The 17,486-nt window shown below is 57.6% G+C and overlaps 1 protein-coding gene across 1 annotated transcript; it reads right to left on the reverse strand.

The window, feature by feature from the left end:
- Window positions 1-4,670: 4,670 nt before the first annotated feature.
- TNFAIP2 (TNF alpha induced protein 2) lies at window positions 4,671-12,541 on the reverse strand. The gene is made up of 13 exons (XM_049790471.1): window positions 12,474-12,541; window positions 11,968-12,017; window positions 11,582-11,905; window positions 10,861-11,506; window positions 8,536-8,650; window positions 8,311-8,433; window positions 7,963-8,063; window positions 7,483-7,581; window positions 7,081-7,204; window positions 6,544-6,666; window positions 6,311-6,466; window positions 6,099-6,220; window positions 4,671-4,879 (listed from the first exon to the last, which is right to left on the reverse strand). The coding sequence occupies exons 1-13, from the start codon at window positions 12,539-12,541 to the stop codon at window positions 4,738-4,740; spliced, it is 2,193 nt and encodes a 730-aa protein (XP_049646428.1). The 3' UTR covers window positions 4,671-4,737.
- Between the last annotated feature and the right edge of the window lie 4,945 nt (window positions 12,542-17,486).

Below are 17,486 nucleotides of genomic sequence, written 5' to 3' on the forward strand. Positions count from 1 at the left end.
GAGCATAGAGCCAGGAGTAACCCCTGAGCGCTGCCAGGTGTGACCCAAAAACAAACAAACAAACAAACAAACAAACAAAAAAAGAACTCACTCTTAGAGGCTTGAGAGACAATATGGGATGGGATGCTGGGGATTGTACCCAGTTCGGCTGCATGCTATCACTCCCGCCCCTTAGAATTGTGAACTTTTTTGAGATGTTACATTTTTATATTTAAGATGTTACATTTAAAATGTCTATATTACAGTTTTGCTCTAGTAAATCTACCACTAGTTTTAATCATTCATTTTTGTCCTTGGAGTTTTGGGGAGCTACACACAGTGGTGTTCAGAGTTAACTCCTGGCTGTGTTTAAGAATTATTCCTGGGGCCGGGCAGTGGCGCTAAAGGTAAGGTGCCTGCCTTGCCTGCGCTAGCCTTGGACGGACCGCGGTTCGATCCCCTGGTGTCCCATATGGTCCCCCAAGCCAGGAGCAACTCCTGAGCGCATAGCCAGGAGTAACCCCTGAGCGTTACTGGGTGTGGCCCAAAAACCAAAAAAAAAAGAATTATTCCTGGAGGGGATCACGTGTTGGGACTCAGAGCCCAGACAGCCCACTGTGAGCAAACCCTGGGCCTTCCCTGCTCTTCTAGTTCTTCAGCCCCTCAATTTTGCTTGTTGGGCCATTTTTGGGGGGGGGGGTCACACCCGGCAGGGCTCAGGGGTTACTCCTGGCTTTGTGCTCAGAAATCACTCCTGGCAGGCTCAGGAGACCATATGGGATGTCGGGATTCGAACCACCGTCCTTCTGCATGCAAGGCAAATGCCTTACCACTTACTTACTTACTTACTTACTTACTTACTTACTTACTTACTATCTCTCTGGCCCCGGGCCTTTTTTTTTTTTAGCTATGTTGAAGGTTCCTGTTTTGGTGCTCAGAGGTCCTTTCCGGTGGTTTTTTTTTTTTTTTTTTTTTTTTTTGGTTTTTGGGCCACACCCGGTAACGCTCAGGGGTTACTCCTGGCTATGCGCTCAGAAGTTGCTCCTGGCTTGGGGGACCATATGGGACACCGGGGGATCGAACCGCGGTCCGTCCAAGGCTAGCGCAAGCAAGGCAGGCACCTTACCTTTAGTGCCACCGCCCGGCCCCCTTTCCGGTGGTTTTAATGGGATTCAGTGCCAGGGGTCAAGCCCACATCTCCCTCATGCGAAACATATGCTTCTGTCCTTGCAGCCTGGCCTCCTCAGCGTCTTTTTCCAATGGTTGTAGCTGATTTCTTTCTTTGGCTTTTTCCTGTGGCTCTCAATGAGAAACAGCTTTGATCTCATTAATGTGGTGCATCTGGAATTGCTTTTCCCCACCCTGGGCCCAGTGTTGTGGGTTATTGGTTTTGCTTCTATGGTTCTGCTTTGTGGAGCATATTTTGGGGTTTGCTATTGGGCACCTCCATGCCAAGGGTCAGTGGGAGAGGCTTGACCCTAATGTTTTCTTGTTCATTCACTGAGTTTTTCTTTCTTCTTTCTTTCTTTTTTTCTTTTTTTCTTTCTTTCTTTCTTTCTTTCTTTCTTTCTTTCTTTCTTTCTTTCTTTCTTTCTTTCTTTCTTTCTTTCTTTCTTTCTTTCTTTCTTTCTTTCTTTCTTTCTTTCTTTCTTTCTTTCTTTCCCTCCCTCCCTCCCTCCCTCCCTCCCTCCCTCCCTCCCTCCCTCCCTCTCTCTCTCTCTCTCTTTCTTTCTTTCTTTCTTTCTTTCTTTCTTTCTTTCTTTCTTTCTTTCTTTCTTTCTTTCTTTCTTTCTTTCTTTTGGTTTTTCGGGCCACACCCGTTTGATGCTCAGGGGTTACTCCTAGCTACGCACTCAGAAATTGCCCCTGGCTTGGGGGGACCATATGGAACGCCGGGGGATTGAACCGTGGTCCTTTCCTTGGCTAGCGCTTGCAAGGCAGACACCTTATCTCTAGCTTCTAGTGCCACCTCGCCGGCCCCTTTTTATTTTTTTGGTTACACCCGGCAGCGCTCAGGGGTTACTCTTGGCTCTGTGCTCAGAAATTGCTCCTAGCAGGCACAGGGGACCATATGGGATGCTGAGAATCGAACCCAGGTCCATCCTGGGTCAATCACATGCAAGGCAAATGCCCTGACACTCTGCCATCACTCCAGCCCTTGGGTTTTTTTTTTTTTTAACTGGAACCACCATGAATTAGTTATTTATAATTCACTTTCAGGCATCTGATGCTCAGATGTGGCTGCCTTAGCGTTTGCCTGTTTCCAGGCATTTCTGATCCTGTTCCTGGCCTCCAGCATCTCTGACTAATCTCTCTGCAGGGTCAGGATTTCCAAACACTCTGTCTTTGCTGTTGTTTCCCTCTCAAGAAAGTGTGGTATTTTAGTCCCCTGGGAGTCCACTGGTTACGGCATCAAAAGCAGCAACTGGGGGTTGGAGCACAGAGCTCTGGATCACGGAGGTCACAGTCACTGTGCCTGAGTCCCCTGTGCAGCTGCCTTGCCAGGCTGGAGGACTGTGAGAAGATGGTGTAGCACAGGTGAGGGCGAACCCGGGACCTGGGTGACTCCAAGTGACCCCAGGGACCCAAAGGACTTCAGAGACCCATGTGACCCCAGGGGACTCAAGTGACTCCAAGGGACCCAAGTGACCTTAGGGACCCGAGAGACCCCAAGGCCTTGGGTGACTCCGGGATCAATTGACCTCAGGACTCAACTGACTGACTTCAGGGGCATCACCAACACCAGGTCATCATCCAGAAACTGCAGACCCACATGCACTCCTACACACACACACACACACACACACACACACACACACACACACACACACACACACACACACACACACACACACCACACACACACACCACACATACATACATACACACCACACACACACACACACACACACTTGAATTTGCTGGGCATTCTTGGGGCCTTCAGTTTCCCCACAGGGCTGCCCCACCTGTTCACCTGGCCCTCCCTTCTCTAAGTATCTGTGACTTGATTCTTTCTGGGGTATTCCTTCCCAGGATGAATTTTTCCTAGGAAATTTCTGTTTTAGCTGCTGTGGCAGCTGGGACCCAGAGAGAACCTCGAGACCACCCCAGGGCCCACTCTGGTTCACTCAGGCTCCCCTGCCTGAATGCTGTGGGCTTGCCCTTGGCTCCTCAGCCTGCCTGGGAGGCTCTGTGCCCACTGGAGGGGCTGAGAGGCCCTACACCTTGTGGCCTCTGAAGGCCAGGAGGCCCTCAGGAGTAATGGGTGCTGAAGACAGAGCACTGGGGTGTAACTCAGGGAGAGGGTTCCATGGCTCTGGGATGGAACTCTCCAGAAAAAGCCTGTCCAGCCCTTAGCCCCTCTTTCCTGGGGTCTGGACTCTGCCCCCACATTCTGGGCCAGGGATTGGGCACAGCTGTGAGGGGCCCTGTCAGGAAAAGGCATTGGGGAGCTAGATGGTAATGGCCTGGCTCCTGACAATGAGGAGCTGAGCACACAAAGGGGTGACAGAGGGTATGATGGGGTGAGCTGGGCAGTCAAGTTGTGAGCTAGGAGGGGCCAGCGGTGTTGGCTTAGATTTGTTCACATAGAAAGTGTCCCCTGTTCCCTGGCTGACCACAGTCATGTGGAAGTCAGTTACCCTGCACACGGAAACAGTTTGGTTTCGAATTTTATGTCTGTTCACTTTATTTCAGACACTAGTATCCAGCTGTAGAAACTCTCCACAGGGGGGCCACTGGCCCAGTCCTGGTGCTCAGCCAAGGGAACCCCTTTTTGGGCCAGGAAGTGACAGCCAGATCATCCTGGGGGGGGGGGTGACAGGTCCCTTCAGTAGAGGCTGCTCCTGATGTCCCCAGGTGGGGGTTCACTTGAACCCTGAGACTGTGCTGACTTCCCTGGCCGAGGGGTTCAGTGGTGCCCTGAGGTTGGGGGTCAGCAGGGTCAGCATCCTTCCAAGGGGACCTTTCCCTGCTAAGTGGACGGTGCAGGCAAGGTGTACCTTCATACAGAAGGACCGAACCCCATGATCTCATGGCCCCTGACACAAACAAAGCCTGGCAGCTGGGAGCTGTCATTGAGGGCTCCCCCTCATCAGTGGGGGCTTCCTCAGGGAGGCAGACTCGGGAATGTGGATTACCCTCTACCTCCTGCAAGGCTGCGACTGACCCGCCAAGGCCAAGCTCATCCAGAGTCTTTCCTGGAAGGACTCAGTGGTGATGCCTCAGTTTCTACCAGTAACTGTCCCTACACTGGTTTGAAGCTCCAGCAGTGGAAACTGGTCCCATCAGTGGCACCCAGATATGGGGGTCGGGAGACAAGGGTCAAGTGTCACCCCACAGAGCTCCATGTCCAGGTGGGGGAGCAGCGGGATCAGGGTGTGACCTGCATTGGCCATGGGCAACTGGGGCTCTTTAGGCTGGTGCTGACCCCTTGCTCCTTTCTTTTCCTCAGCTCTGTCTTGGGCGCGGAAGACAAGCTCCAGTGGGGACACTCGGCACCGGGCAGAACAGGAAAGGCAGGAAAGAGGGGGCCCTCCATGCTCCTCAGTGCAGTGTCTTTTCCAAAGAATCTTTCAGGGGGCCTTGCTGACCCCCCAGAGGGGTTTGCTCATAAAGCATCAACTGTTGGCCCATCCAAGTCCACCCCGTTTTGTGCTGCCAAGCAGAATCAGAGGCCAGAAGTGGGAAGCGGCCATCAGTACTGGCCTGGGCAGGTCCCAGGTGCTGCCATGATGCTCACAGGAGGTGGCCCAAAAGCTAACCAAGCTTTATGAGTGAGAACAGAGGTTTGGAAGGTTCCTGCGTGTCTGAGCTCACATCTAGGATACTCCGGATGCTCTTGACCTCGCTGCCTTGCAGGTTTCCCTTGATGGCCAAGATGGCATTCAGGTGGCCCTTGCTGTAAGGGGGAAGGTGCCATCAGAACAGAGCCTCCTCTTTGGGCTTCTCTCCGACCCACAGCTCCCCTGCCCCACCCTTGGGCACCTCGAATTTTCCCCCTCCTGCCTTGCATGGCTGCTCCCCTGAAATATTCTCCCTGCACTGCTGGGACCTGCTCCTTCTGCCCACTCTTGCCTCAGCTAAAATGTTGGTCAGCAGGCAGAATGTGACTCTCTAAAGCCCTCCAGAGGCCCTAAGGTTTGTGAGGAAGGATGGGGACCTGGTGGCCCTCATTCTGTGCTTGTTCACCGAGAACAGAGCTTGGCTTCTATCAGGAAACCACTGAATAACAGTGAAATGGCTGGAGGGAGGGAGGAGGGAGTGATAGAAGAAGGGTGGATTGATGAGTGGGAGATGGATGGATGAGGGAGGCAGATGGATGGCAGGCTGATATGAGGAATGCCTCTCCCAGTGAGTGGACAGTAGGTGGGTGCTGAGATGGGTGTGCTCACCCATAGGTGAATGTTGGTGCCTGGGTGTTTCCGGAGATGGACAGAAGGGCTCAGAGGGGTCTGGATGAAGTATATGGGCAACCAGTTCCAGGTTGCACCCACTTCCCTCTGCCAAAAGTCACATTCAGAGCAACGGTTCTTTTACCCTTAGATCCCGGGAGCCCAGGGATAGAACCACCCTCCAGAACCAGGTCTGAGCTCAGAGTCCCTTGGGACACTCTTCCGCCCCTGACCTCCGGTGTCCACTTTCCCTCTCAAGGATGGTACCATGTCAGTGGGGGGGGGCAGCCCAGCTCTATGTCTGTCACTTGCCCTCAAGCTGTGCGACAGGGATAGAAACTGTCTGCCTCCCGGGGATCAGGGGTGAAGTGAAGAAACAGCAGGCAGGAAGCATGGAGCCCCTCAGAGGTGCACCTCAGGAATTTTTTTTTTTTTGGTTTTTCAGGCCACACCCATTTGATGCTCAGGGGTTACTCCTGGTTAAGCACTCAGAAATTGCCCCTGGCTTGGGGGGACCATATGGGACGCCGCGTGATCGAACCGCGGTCGTGATCTTTCCTTGGCAAGCGCTTGCAAGGCAGACACCTTACCTCTAGCCCTCTAGTGCCACCTCGCCGGCCCCCTCACCCCAGGAATTTGCTGAGATGACGCTGCTCCAACCTCTGCCTGCCCAAAGGGTGAGGGTCCCCTCATACCTGCTGCACTCCGGAGAAACAGTATTCTCACCTGAAGTCGGGGTAATAGGTAGCGTACGTGGCCACTGAGATCTTGATGGCATTGAGATCTTGCAAGCGAATGATCTCGGCAAGTGAGGGCAGGGCCTGCTGCAGCCACTCGGCGTGGGAGCCCTGCGGACACAGGCAGGGTTGGGGTGGTGGTGGAAGGGCAGGGTGCCAGGAGATGGGCAGGGTCGTAGGGACGGGCAGTGCCAGGCTCACATTCTGTGTGCAAAAGTTCTGGATGAGGTTGGAGCTGGCCAAGATCTGTGCAGCCAGTTCCAGCTGTTGCTCCACCATCTTGAGCACCAGGCGACGCTTGGTGAGGCGTAGGATGAACTCAGTCACCAGGTGCCTGTGCACCAGCTCCAGGAGCTCCTGCGGGCAGCCATGTGAGCCCGGGCAGGGGCACAGGGGCAGGGGACTCCAACGCCCCCGCAGCGAGACCTTCTTACCTCCCGGAGACTGGCGCGTAGCCCAGAGAACTCGGGCAACACCTTATCCACGGCAGCTATGATTTCCTCCAGGGTCTCTGAGGACACGAACTTGTGGCTTTGAAAGAGTCTCTTGAATAGAGGCTGGAATGGGAGAGCCTGGATGTCAGGCCAGCCACAGACATACACGGGCCATGTGCATGGTGCCCAGCAAGGGAAGGAAGTGATTTCTGGGAGCATGACTCAGGCCCTGCCCATGGACAGGAAGTAGAGGCAAGGGCTAGAGCAGATTTCCGGGCACCTACTCCCCTGAACTCCACGTAAACACGGGTGTTGCCAGGCTCCTGGTTGCCACCCATCAGGGCCCAAGGACTCTTCTCACAAACGCTGGAGGCAAAGGGCAGGGTACCCTAGGAACTGGGGGGGAGGGGGACTCTACTTGGTGCCAGACTGAGCAGAAGTATGGAACAGGGAGTGTGCCCCGACTATCCAGGGGCCCATCACTGCTCTGCCAGGTATGCCCCAGTGCCCTCTGCTCCTCCCTCCTCCCCCACCTACATGCAGGTCCCGGAACAGGCCCTGGAGCAGCGCATCAAAGCCGTGGTTCTTGAGCTCATTCAGGGGCCGCAGCTGGAAGCTCTGGAGGTCATGTGGGACCTGCCACTGCTGCTCCAAGGCCCTACTGCGGGAAGGCACGGGGCGTCATCCCCAGGCCAGGTCGCATCTTCCTGACGCCCCCTTTTGGCCTTCTAGCCCTCAGGGCTCTGAACTGGCTCTCCGCCAGCCTCCACCCTTGGTTCTGGGCCACAGTGCCCACTTCTGGGGCCCCTGCAGGAGCGAACCGGGAGCCCTTGGCTGGGCCACCCAGCTCTGTGATGCCTCATGTCTTCATTCCGTCTGCCCCTCCCTTTCTTGGCACATGCTGCACCCCTTCCCGTTCGCTGCCCCTTGGCCCCTCACCAGAACAGCTGGCAGTTGTTGATGTTGGCAATGACATTGACCTTGTAATTTCTCAGCTGTCTTCCGCTTTCCAGAAACTCATCGAATGTGCGCTGGTAGCTGCAGGGCAGCGGGTGGGACCACAGAGGCAGGGGTGTCAGGGTCCCTCAACACCACTTGACGGACTGCCTCTGTTGTCCCTCCCAAATCCCATATCGGGAACCCTGGCTAGATGAAGTGGTCTCCAAGAGTGGGGAGGAGGCTGGGGGGTCCCCAGAAAGGAAGCAGGGTCTGTGGCTTATGTTTGGTGCTGTCTTGTTGGGAAGTTGGGGATTTGGGATCACACCTGGTGGTGCCCAGGGCACCCTATGCGGAGCCGATGATTGAACTGAGCGGCTGCGGGGGCCGGCACCCTCCTTCTGCCGCACCCCCCAAGGCGCTGCTTTCCCTGTAGAGGGGCCTGGCGGGTCCCTTAAATGTGCCCGGCTGCGCCCTCCCTACCTCTGCAGGAACAAAGCCAGCTCTGCCAGCAGCAATGACTTGATCTGCAGGCTCAGGTCCACGCTGATGCTCTTGGCCTTGGCCTGGCTCTGGGTGAGGATCTGCAGGGTGAGGAGTGAGCTGAAGTGGGGGTGATGCGGGGAGCAGTCCTATACCAGGGCTGGAGGGGGGACTGCACAAAGGACGGGATCAGCAGGGTGGGCGGGGCTTGTCTGTGGAGGGCAGGGCTCAGCGGGAGTGGACGGGACTCAATGGGAACTGGGCAGCCTTTGGCTGATGGGGCGGGGCTTGGCTGACTGGGGCGGGGCTCAGCAGAAACGAGGTGTGCCACACGTGCGCAGACAGTACCTGCATGATGTCAATGGCCAGCTCACTATGGCAGTGGCCGTCCAGCCGCGGGGGATCCACATCCTGGGTCCAGCGAGGGGCCTCCACATCCAGGGCTCGGGCCATCAACATCCTCACGTTGGCCTGAGGGCAGAGGACAAGTTAGGCGACCCAGAGTCATCTCCCTGTCCCAACCCCCAGTCTGACTCCAGTGCCCCCATCACTCCTCGCCTGCGTGCAACTCACCACTTCATTGGCCAGGAACGTGGCCTCCAGCATCTGGACCTGCTTGGGGGGCAGGAGGCTCCCCAGCTTTGCTCCCTGCAGCTCACCGGCCAGCTTGGGGCTGTTGATGACGTCACTGCAGGAGAGGGGTGGCCTCAGGCAATGCACCCACTGAGCACCATAGTCCCCAGGGAGGCCAGAGCGAAACCCCTAGCCACCTGGGGTCAGGCGACGCCCCGTTGGCTCTGTGGACACCCCAAACATGCCCCTTCTTTTAAACCCTATGAGCACGTTCGTCTACCCCTGCTTCAAAATATCTCTAGATGGACTGTTGTGTATGTAAATATTTTGGGGGATTACTATGTTGCTCACCCTAAACTGATTAGGTGATTGTGCCCTACCCTAGGGTGTGACCTGGCATTCTGCCCCCACCCTAGGGTAGGACCTGATTCTGCTTTCACCATTGGTTGGTATCTGATCCCACCATTGGGTGGGATCTGATTCTGGAGTATAAAAACAGGAGTCTGTGGAAGGCCGGGGGCTTTTGGCTGGCTGGAACTGAATCTGAGTCTTTGGACTTCAGTTTTGTCCATCCGAATAAAGCAAATATTTCCACGAGCCTGATTGTCTGCGAGCTGTTTACCCGCCGTTTCACCTCAGAACCGGGGGCTAGACAGGGTGGCAGACGCGTGCTCCGAGCTGGAAGAAAAGGGCCTCATTCTCCATCCCACCATCAGTCAACCTCTTCAGGGGCTGACTTGCTACAATGGACTACGTCCCTGAGTTCAGACTCATATTCCTCTCTTCCACTGGGGTAAGTCCCCTGCTACTGGTGTTTGCCCTTCTTTTGGGCTCCAATCACCCTGCAGGGCCCAGCTCCCTTCTGAGAGGCCTCCCTCATCCACAGAACAACTGACACATCAGGTATCTCGGCCGCACTCCTCCACCCAGCTCTTCCGTTCTGCTGGCCTCCAGGGCACACCCCGGCTGCCCTACTGTCTACAGAGAGTGACCTATTAAGCAGGAAGAGCTATATCTCCACCTCACTCTCCTGGTGCCTCTGCAGTCTCCGGAGCCCTCAATGGACCTAGATCTGGCACTTCTGGAGAGGCCTTTGTCCCTTCCCTGATTTCTTTTGCTCCCTGTGCATTTGATCACACAGGCCTGTGTGGGCTGAGAGATCCCAATACCCAGTGGATCCCAGGCACAGCTCAAGGGTCACTGGGATAGGAAAAATGAGGAGCAGAGGTAAAGTGGGGTTTTCTTATGAGTCAGAACAAGCAAAAAGGAGCTGGTTCGAGCTGCCCGGCTTTCCCCAGCCACGGCCCTGTGCCAGTTTCCTGGATGACCTTGGGTTCCTCACCCCCACAGCCTTCCTCCAGCCCTGCCTCAGCAGTGTCCCCAAGATTCAGGCACTGTCCCCGGTCTCAAGCTCTAAGCTTCCATCTCCACACCACTGTCCCTGTCCCGGGCCTGCCCCACCCACTGAGACTGGGTATCCTCTGCAGGCACAGCCTGTCCCAGCTGACAGTGGCTGGCCCAGAGCCCATATTTCGAGTGGCCCACTACTCATTCAGCCTTCCGTGATTGCACCCTACCCCCAGTGTCGCTCTTTCCCGCCGAGTTCCAGGTGGTAGCCATCTACACGGAGAGCTACCACAAGCACATGCGAGTTCCACATGTCCATACCAAAACCCATGGGTGTTGGGGCATCAGCCAGGTGCTGACACCCTGTACCATCCCCAGAGTGCCTTGGGGTGCTGCCTTTGGTCCTGGAAGATGCCCCCTCCTCAGACTCCCTCACTTGTCTGTCCACTGTGAGCACCAGCTGAACCAGGGACTTGGGCTCCTCATGTATCTTTTGCTTCAGTGTTCCTACTCTGCTTGTCATCGAAGTCTCGCCTGTCCCTGCCCAGCTGAGGTTCTGGTGAGGGGTGGGGCCCCAGAAAATGAAAATGCATGCGGGGCAGGAGCAGAGAGTTCTAGGATGTGCCTGCGGACAGGATCTTGGTAGGAAAGAGGCCCAGGGCTGGATCTCAGCCTCACTAGCAGTGAGTGGCCTTGTGGCAGCCCCTGCTCCTGGGCTACAGCAGACTCCTTGCCCACTGGCACCTATTGTGAGAACCCCCATGGACTTGTCTTTCCTGGGCCTGCCCCATGGGCATGCCCCTCGGGGCCCTGTCCCCCCACTTGGCCACGCCCATCTCGACCCAGCCCACTGCTCCACCCACTGGGCCATGCCCTTCAAAGGCCACGCCACCTCGACCCCCCTCTGCCCATCCGCCGAGACCTGCCCCACCCCAGCCCGCCCTTCGCTCCACGGTCGCCGAGCTGCCCGCCGCTCACTTGGGGTAGAGGTTCTGCACCCAGACCAGCAGCGTGTAGGTGTCGCGCTCGCACAGCTCGAACTGGGCCATGGCGGCCACGTGGGCCGCGAAGTGCTCGTGGTAGCTCTCGGCGTAGACGGCCACCACCTGGAACTCGGCGGGGAAGAGCGACTTGAGGCGGGCCACCACGGCCTCCAGGTCGTCCTTGGTGGTGCGGCCCATGTGCAGGAAGACGCGCTCGGCCTCCGAGCTGCCCACGCCGGCCGCCTGCGCGTCGGCCGCCGGGCCCCGGCCCAGCCGCTCCTCGGCCTCCTGCGCCACGCCGCGCCGCCACAGCTGCCGCCAGCCCCGGGGCCGCGTGGCTTCGAGCGCCGGCGGCTCCGGCTCGGCCGCCGCCCGCTGGTCCTCGCGCTCCTGCTCGGCCAGCACGGCCAGGGCCTGGCGCAGCCTGGAGGGCGCCACGTCCAGGGGCCTCCGCAGCAGGCCCAGCACCTGCTCCCGCAGCAGCACGTACAGCGCCTCCACCTTGCTCTGGCGCCGCACCAGCTCCTCCTCGCTCTCGCTGCCCGCCAGCGCCGCGGCCCGCAGCTCCCGCTCCAGGGACAGCAGCGGCCCCGCCGCCGCCTCCAGCTGGCCTCGCTCCAGGGCGGCCTTCAGCTCCTCCACTGCGCAGAGCAGCGCGTCAGGGCCGAGCCCACCACCGCGGACCCCAGCCCGGAGCCCGCCCCACGCGCGCCTACCTGTGGGCAGCGGGGCCTTGGGCGGCGGGGCGTCCTCCGCCTGGCCCTCGGGCTCTGCCAGGCTGGGCTGCCCCTTCTTCTTCTTCTTCCCTATGCCGAGCACCCCGAAGAAGTTGGACAGCCCTTTGGGCTTCTTGTCCTTCTTCGAAGCCCCGTCCTTGTCCTGCCCCAAGGCCACCTCAGCCTCCGTGAAGGCTTCTGGGGGCGTCCGTAGCTGGGAGGACCCGTGCAAGGCATCCAGGGGGCCGCCGGGGACGCTGAGATTGCTGGGCGTCAACTGGTGTGGGGGGTTTTGGAAGGTCATCATCTTTAGCATCCTCAGACCTACAGGCGAGCGGGTCACGCGTCACCCCGAGTGACGGCCTCTCCCTGTCTCCTGGCAGCACCAGGAAGGAAGGAGCCCGACAGGGGCAGCGGGTGGAAAGGGCTGACCTCCCTGTAACCAGGGAAACGGTCACCACCACAGCACCTGCCCCTGTCCCAGAGAATGAAGGTTCCGGGGTGACTCATGTGGCAGGCAGGATGGCATCCATCAGCCACAGCCTATTAAGCCCGACATGGGCGCTGGGCGTCGGGGGGCTGGTTCCTTACCCACCGTCTGCCCTGCCCCACGCCAGACGCTGATGCCCTGAGCCCCCTACAGCAGAACCACTTGGGGGCTCCCAGCCTGATTCTGTCCCCTCCCTGATCACCAAGTGCACTGGGGGTGGGGAGGACCGGAGGCTCTCCTGGTGTTGTCTGGATCCAGAGGCCACTCTGGGGCCAACCAGGAGTGCTCAGGGGAGCGCCTTTTCCCGCCCCCAGCACCCTAATTCCCCTCCTGATCCATCCTGAGCCCCGGGGTTTGAGTCCTGCCCTCTCCTTCCAGTCCTAATCTGTGGTCCCCCAGTACCAGTAGCGGGTCTGACGCAGGCTAAACGGTGGGAACGGGAAGCAGCCCAGGCGGCTACCGCCCGTCATTCCCCGGCCTTGGCAGCCTCAGTTTCCCTCGTGGTAAAGGGGACTGGACGCCCTCCCAGTGCTGCTGAGGGGTGTGGCCAAACCACGCAGCGGGGCCCTAGCACTGAGCCGGCTCCTCTGTCCTGTGACCCCGGCCCCCGGCCGGCCTGCCAGACTCGGCCACGACCCAAGCTGGGCCCCGGTCGCGCGCCGGCCTTGATTCCGCTTACCGTGTCCGCCGCTGTGTTCTGGCCGCCCGCAGTCGCGCGCACTAATAGACTTGGACCTGACCCCGCCCCTGCCCGGCCGCAGCCGCCCCCGCGGAAAACCCGCGGCCGCCTGCCCGGCCCAGCCCAGGGGGCAACCCGGCTGGCTGCCCCGCAAGTTGGGTTCACCTCCCCGCGCAGCGGGGCGCGGGGCTGTGGCGGGAAGGCAGCAGGGCGCCCCTTCAGTCTCGCCGCCCCTTTGTGCCAGCGCCCAGAGCTGCTTGGCCGTCACAGAGACCCCCACCCAGTCGTCTCTTCCCAGGGCGCAGTGACCCCAGGGGCGCCCCCGGTGGGATTCAGGATGGGAGTTGGGCCCCGGCACTCGCTCCCAAACTCGGCTGGCCTGAGAAATGGCTGGGAAAGTTGTTGTCCGGAGCAGGATCCCCAATCCGCTGAGGTCCCAGCATCCCTGGACCATCCAGCGTACCCCAAATTCAGCCCCTCTGTGTGACATGCCTCAGTTTCCCCACCTTCCATTTCAGGCAGTGGCCCCATTCTGGTCATGGTCACACACAGGGTAGCCTTGCCCTCCTGGAACTGTCACCGAGGAATTTCCAGGCCCCCTGCTCCCTCTCTCAGGTACTGGCTGGGTGCCAATGGATACCACATTTAGGGCAAGACATTGGCGAGGGCCCCCCCTTTCTCCCAGAGGGGGATGATTTCCAGGTGAGCCATACCTTGGGGGGACATAGGTTGGCGACTGAGGCCAGGTCCCCCAGTGCAGACATCTGGACGAGTGGGGAGGAGCTGGGTGGCAGGTCTTGGTCCATTGCGGGACCTTGAGCAACCCCAAACATTTGGAAATGGCTGCAAGGGAACGGTTGGACACAAGGACAGACACATGGAAGGGCCACTGGCCCTTGCTAGTAGGGGCAGGCGCAAGACTTCTCTGTGGAAAGGCCCCCTGTTCCTTCAGTCCAAGATACCTGAACCCTGTGAACTGGAGGAGACTATCCCTGGACAGGACAGCCCTCAGGGAAGGGGGAAATTCTTGAACCCCTAATGTCACAGGGGATGGAGCAGGGGGAAGCAAAGGTCAGTTTCTCCTTCCCCCTCTTCCAAGAAGTACTGTCTAGCTAGGTTGGCCCAGAGCAGGGGAAACCCACACCCCAACCAGGTTAGGCCACCCTACTCTGACTCCCACCAGCAGAAACCCTCCTCCCTGTGGTGAAAGACTTGGGGGAACTCTGTCCCAGAGAAAAGGGAGAGAAAAGCCCAGCTGTCCTCATTGCAAGGAACAGACAAACAAATGGATAGACAGACAGCTGGACAATCAAACCCTAATGTATTGCAGGGAGCAGCTGGGGGCACCATAACCACTGCCTGTGCCTGAGTCTTAGAGCAAGGTAGTTTAGGGGTTCCCACTGGAGTCCACCCCAAGGATTGCATTACATCTGCAAGTCCTGGAGCCAGAGGGATAGCACAGCCAGCACAACCACCACAACTGGGAGAGCATTTGCCTTGCACAAGGCTGGCCCGGTTCGAGCCCTGGCATCCCATAAGGTCCCAGATCCTGCCAAGAGTAATTTCTGTGCACAGAGCTAGGAAAACACCCTGAGCACAGCCAGCTGGGTGTGGCCCCCAAACCAAGAAAACAAACATATGTGGATCCAGAAGTGTAAGGGAGTGGTTGGCAGGGATAGGGGATGGGGAGGAGCAGGTTGGAAAGTGGGGCCCCTCCCCTGCCACCCCACTACTTCCCTCTGCTGAATGACTTGCACTTCCCTTGCCTGGCTCCCCTTCCTGTGTCTCCCCATTTCCCAGGGCCCCTTGGCATGAGATCCTTCCTGAGTGGCGCCTCTTGTTCTCTACAACTGCACTCCACTCATTCACTGCACCAGGCAGGACACTGAATGTGGACAGATGGGGAAACTGAGTCACAGAGGGATCAGAGGACTTGAAGCTGGAGGCTTCCCCGCAGGGGCTGAGGGAGAGCCTACCTGGTGGACTCCTGGGGATCAGGAACTACTTCACAAGGCAGCTGCTCCCACATACACTAGCCCAGACACCCATCACCTCAGTGCTCATAGGAGGTAGGACCCCGTGAAACTGGTCCCTTTCCTCCGAGGGAAGCTGAACTACATACTCCTGGGTGGCAGATGGAAACAGCCAGGCTTCCTGGGTGCTCACTGCCCTACTCACTTCCTGAGGGAAAAAGTAGGGAGTTTCCTGGAAGAGGAGTTGCTCCATTCAGCCCAGCTCAGTGAGGCCCAGCTTCTCACAGACTTTCTGAGATAAAGATGATGGCCACACTTACTCCTGACTTTTCAGGCCTGGGCCTGCACTCAGAACCTGACACCGCAGCCCACAAAACCTTCTTAGTAGCCACCTGACTTCCAGGAAAGCAATTCTAGAGTTTGGATCCCACACCATGGTTATTGTCACTTACAGCACAGTGGGTGGAGGATTTTTCATGGGAGATCAAGGATGATGAAAGAAGGGAAGGGATCGTGTATGAGGGAATCCCCAGCACTGCTCTGTGCTTGCTCCTCCCAGTCCAGCGAGATGGGCCCTGCCCATAGTCAACTGTTGAACTCAACTGTCCCAGTTTAAAGGAGTCTCCATTTTTAAGAGAAAAGCAAAGAATTTCACAGAGCCCTGCAAAACAGCAGGGCTTGTCATGGCCTTCCTCCTTCCTGAAACTTAAGACTGCATTTGGGAGGTTGGGGAGGTTTCTACCTGCCTTCTTTCCTTATAGCCCGCACCTCTGAGCAGCATGTCCTGGGAGGGGGAGTGCCCACGGGTCAACACAGTGACAGATGGAATTGCAGGGACTAGGAGATCTGGGCCCTGAGGACAGTGTGGGGAAGCAAACCCCAGATGGTAACATCTCAACTTCGGCTGTAGCTTCCTGGTGGCCTGATCCCAGCCTGGTCCCAGCTGCAGTGCCAAACAACCAGGGAGGCAGTGTTGGGGTGGTGCTGCCTGGTGGGGGCCTCAGAAAGTGCTGGTGATAGAGTGAGGAAGTGAGACAGAATAGAGGTGGCCATGAGAAGCAAGGTGCTCTGGGCATAGGGCTGTAGGCTGAGGGCGACATGTGGGCTTTGCGGAGGACCTTTTCACTCCTGTGGGGGGGCCTCGTGGACTTCCCTGGGTGCCCCTTATGCCCCAGCAGTCTGGTCCTGCATGCTGCCTCTTGGCACCCCAGCTCTTCCTAGGAGGAGCCCAGAGACAGAGATTGGAGCAACCCCTAGTCCATAAAGACGCCTCTGAACCCTACTAGAGAAGAATATGGGGTCCCCCAGGCTAAGGGGACCATGTGATGAGGCCTGGTTATGGGCAGTTCAGCTCAGCTAACAAAAGATAGCGGAAACCCACTTGCCACCTACACACAACCCATACATGCAGCTGGGTATACTCACAAGTTCATTGGGACACTCATACTGAAATACTCACACATGCACATGGATACACTCATACACACATATACTCATACAGGTATAGTTACTCATGTACTGTGTACTCATGTACACTCATGTGAGTGTATATAACATACATGCTCACATTTCACAATCACATGCACACGCATACACTCATGCATACACAGACCCTCCTTCATACATGCATGCATATATACTCACTAATACACAGGAACACTCACATACACATATAAGCCCTCCCTCATACATACATGTACACACATGCACTTCCTCATGCACACACATATACTCACACATGAACACACAAACCTCCACAGGTCCCAGCCCATGTGTCTCTGTGCTTTCAGAAAACCCCTACTTCCTTGTCTTCAGGCCTGAGACCATTGGGGAAGATGCCCTGGAGCGCAGCCTGACCCTCCCCCAGATGTATACTTCCTGTTTGGTGCCCCTTCGCTCTCTACTGCTCTCCCACTTTGAACCCCAGCCTGGTTAGGTCCAGGATCTGTGGGAACCAGGGATGCTTGCTGGCCGTTGGGGAAACATGGACACCCCTATTTTCCAGTTGGAGAAACAGGGACTCCCACAATGCCTGTTTCACGCCCGTGACTCGCTGGAGGGTGAGGCATGGCCAGGCCTGTAGGAGTGGAGGGTGCAGAGGGGCCTGGTTGTGCCTAGGTCTGAGGGGGCAGGGCTGAGGAGACCACAGTGGTCTCAAATCACCTCACTCTACACCATCCATGGGAGGGGGCCACCAGCCACCCCCGTCCCTGGGATCGCAGCTGGCCAACTCTTCTCTTTCTCCTTCCCTCTCCCCTCTGAATGGGTCCTAGCCTGGGTTTCCCAGGCAGCAGCTGCTCTCACCACCCCACCCCCCATGCCAATAAGACTCAGGTGTGGGGCTGTGGAGGGAGGGAGGTGCCCTGCCTGGCACTGCCCTGGCTGCCAGAAAGTGGGGGGTGGGGAAAGGGGTTCATGTCCCTCACCCAGGTCCTCAGGAGACTCCTGCTTAGTTTTCAGCAATCTATCTCCAAGCACTGCCGGGGTGGGGTGGGGTGGGGGTTGAGGGAAGAAGACGGAGGTCTGCCTCACACCACTAAAGAGCTAAGTTTGGTTTTTTCGGGTCAGCTTTGTGGGGGAAAAGAAGTGTGGGTGTGGCACCAGCACTGTCTCTGGGCCACTGTCTGCCTCAGTTTCTCCTCCCAGACAGGGAACAGTTTCTTTTCAGACCATCTTTTTTTATTTTGGACCATACTTAGCAGTGCTCAGGGGTCACTCCCGGCTCTGCACTTGGATCATTCCTGACAGTGCTTGGGGGACAAT

The sequence above is a fragment of the Suncus etruscus genome, chromosome 17 (assembly GCF_024139225.1).
Source record: "Suncus etruscus isolate mSunEtr1 chromosome 17, mSunEtr1.pri.cur, whole genome shotgun sequence".
Classification (NCBI taxonomy): Eukaryota; Metazoa; Chordata; class Mammalia; order Eulipotyphla; family Soricidae; genus Suncus; species Suncus etruscus.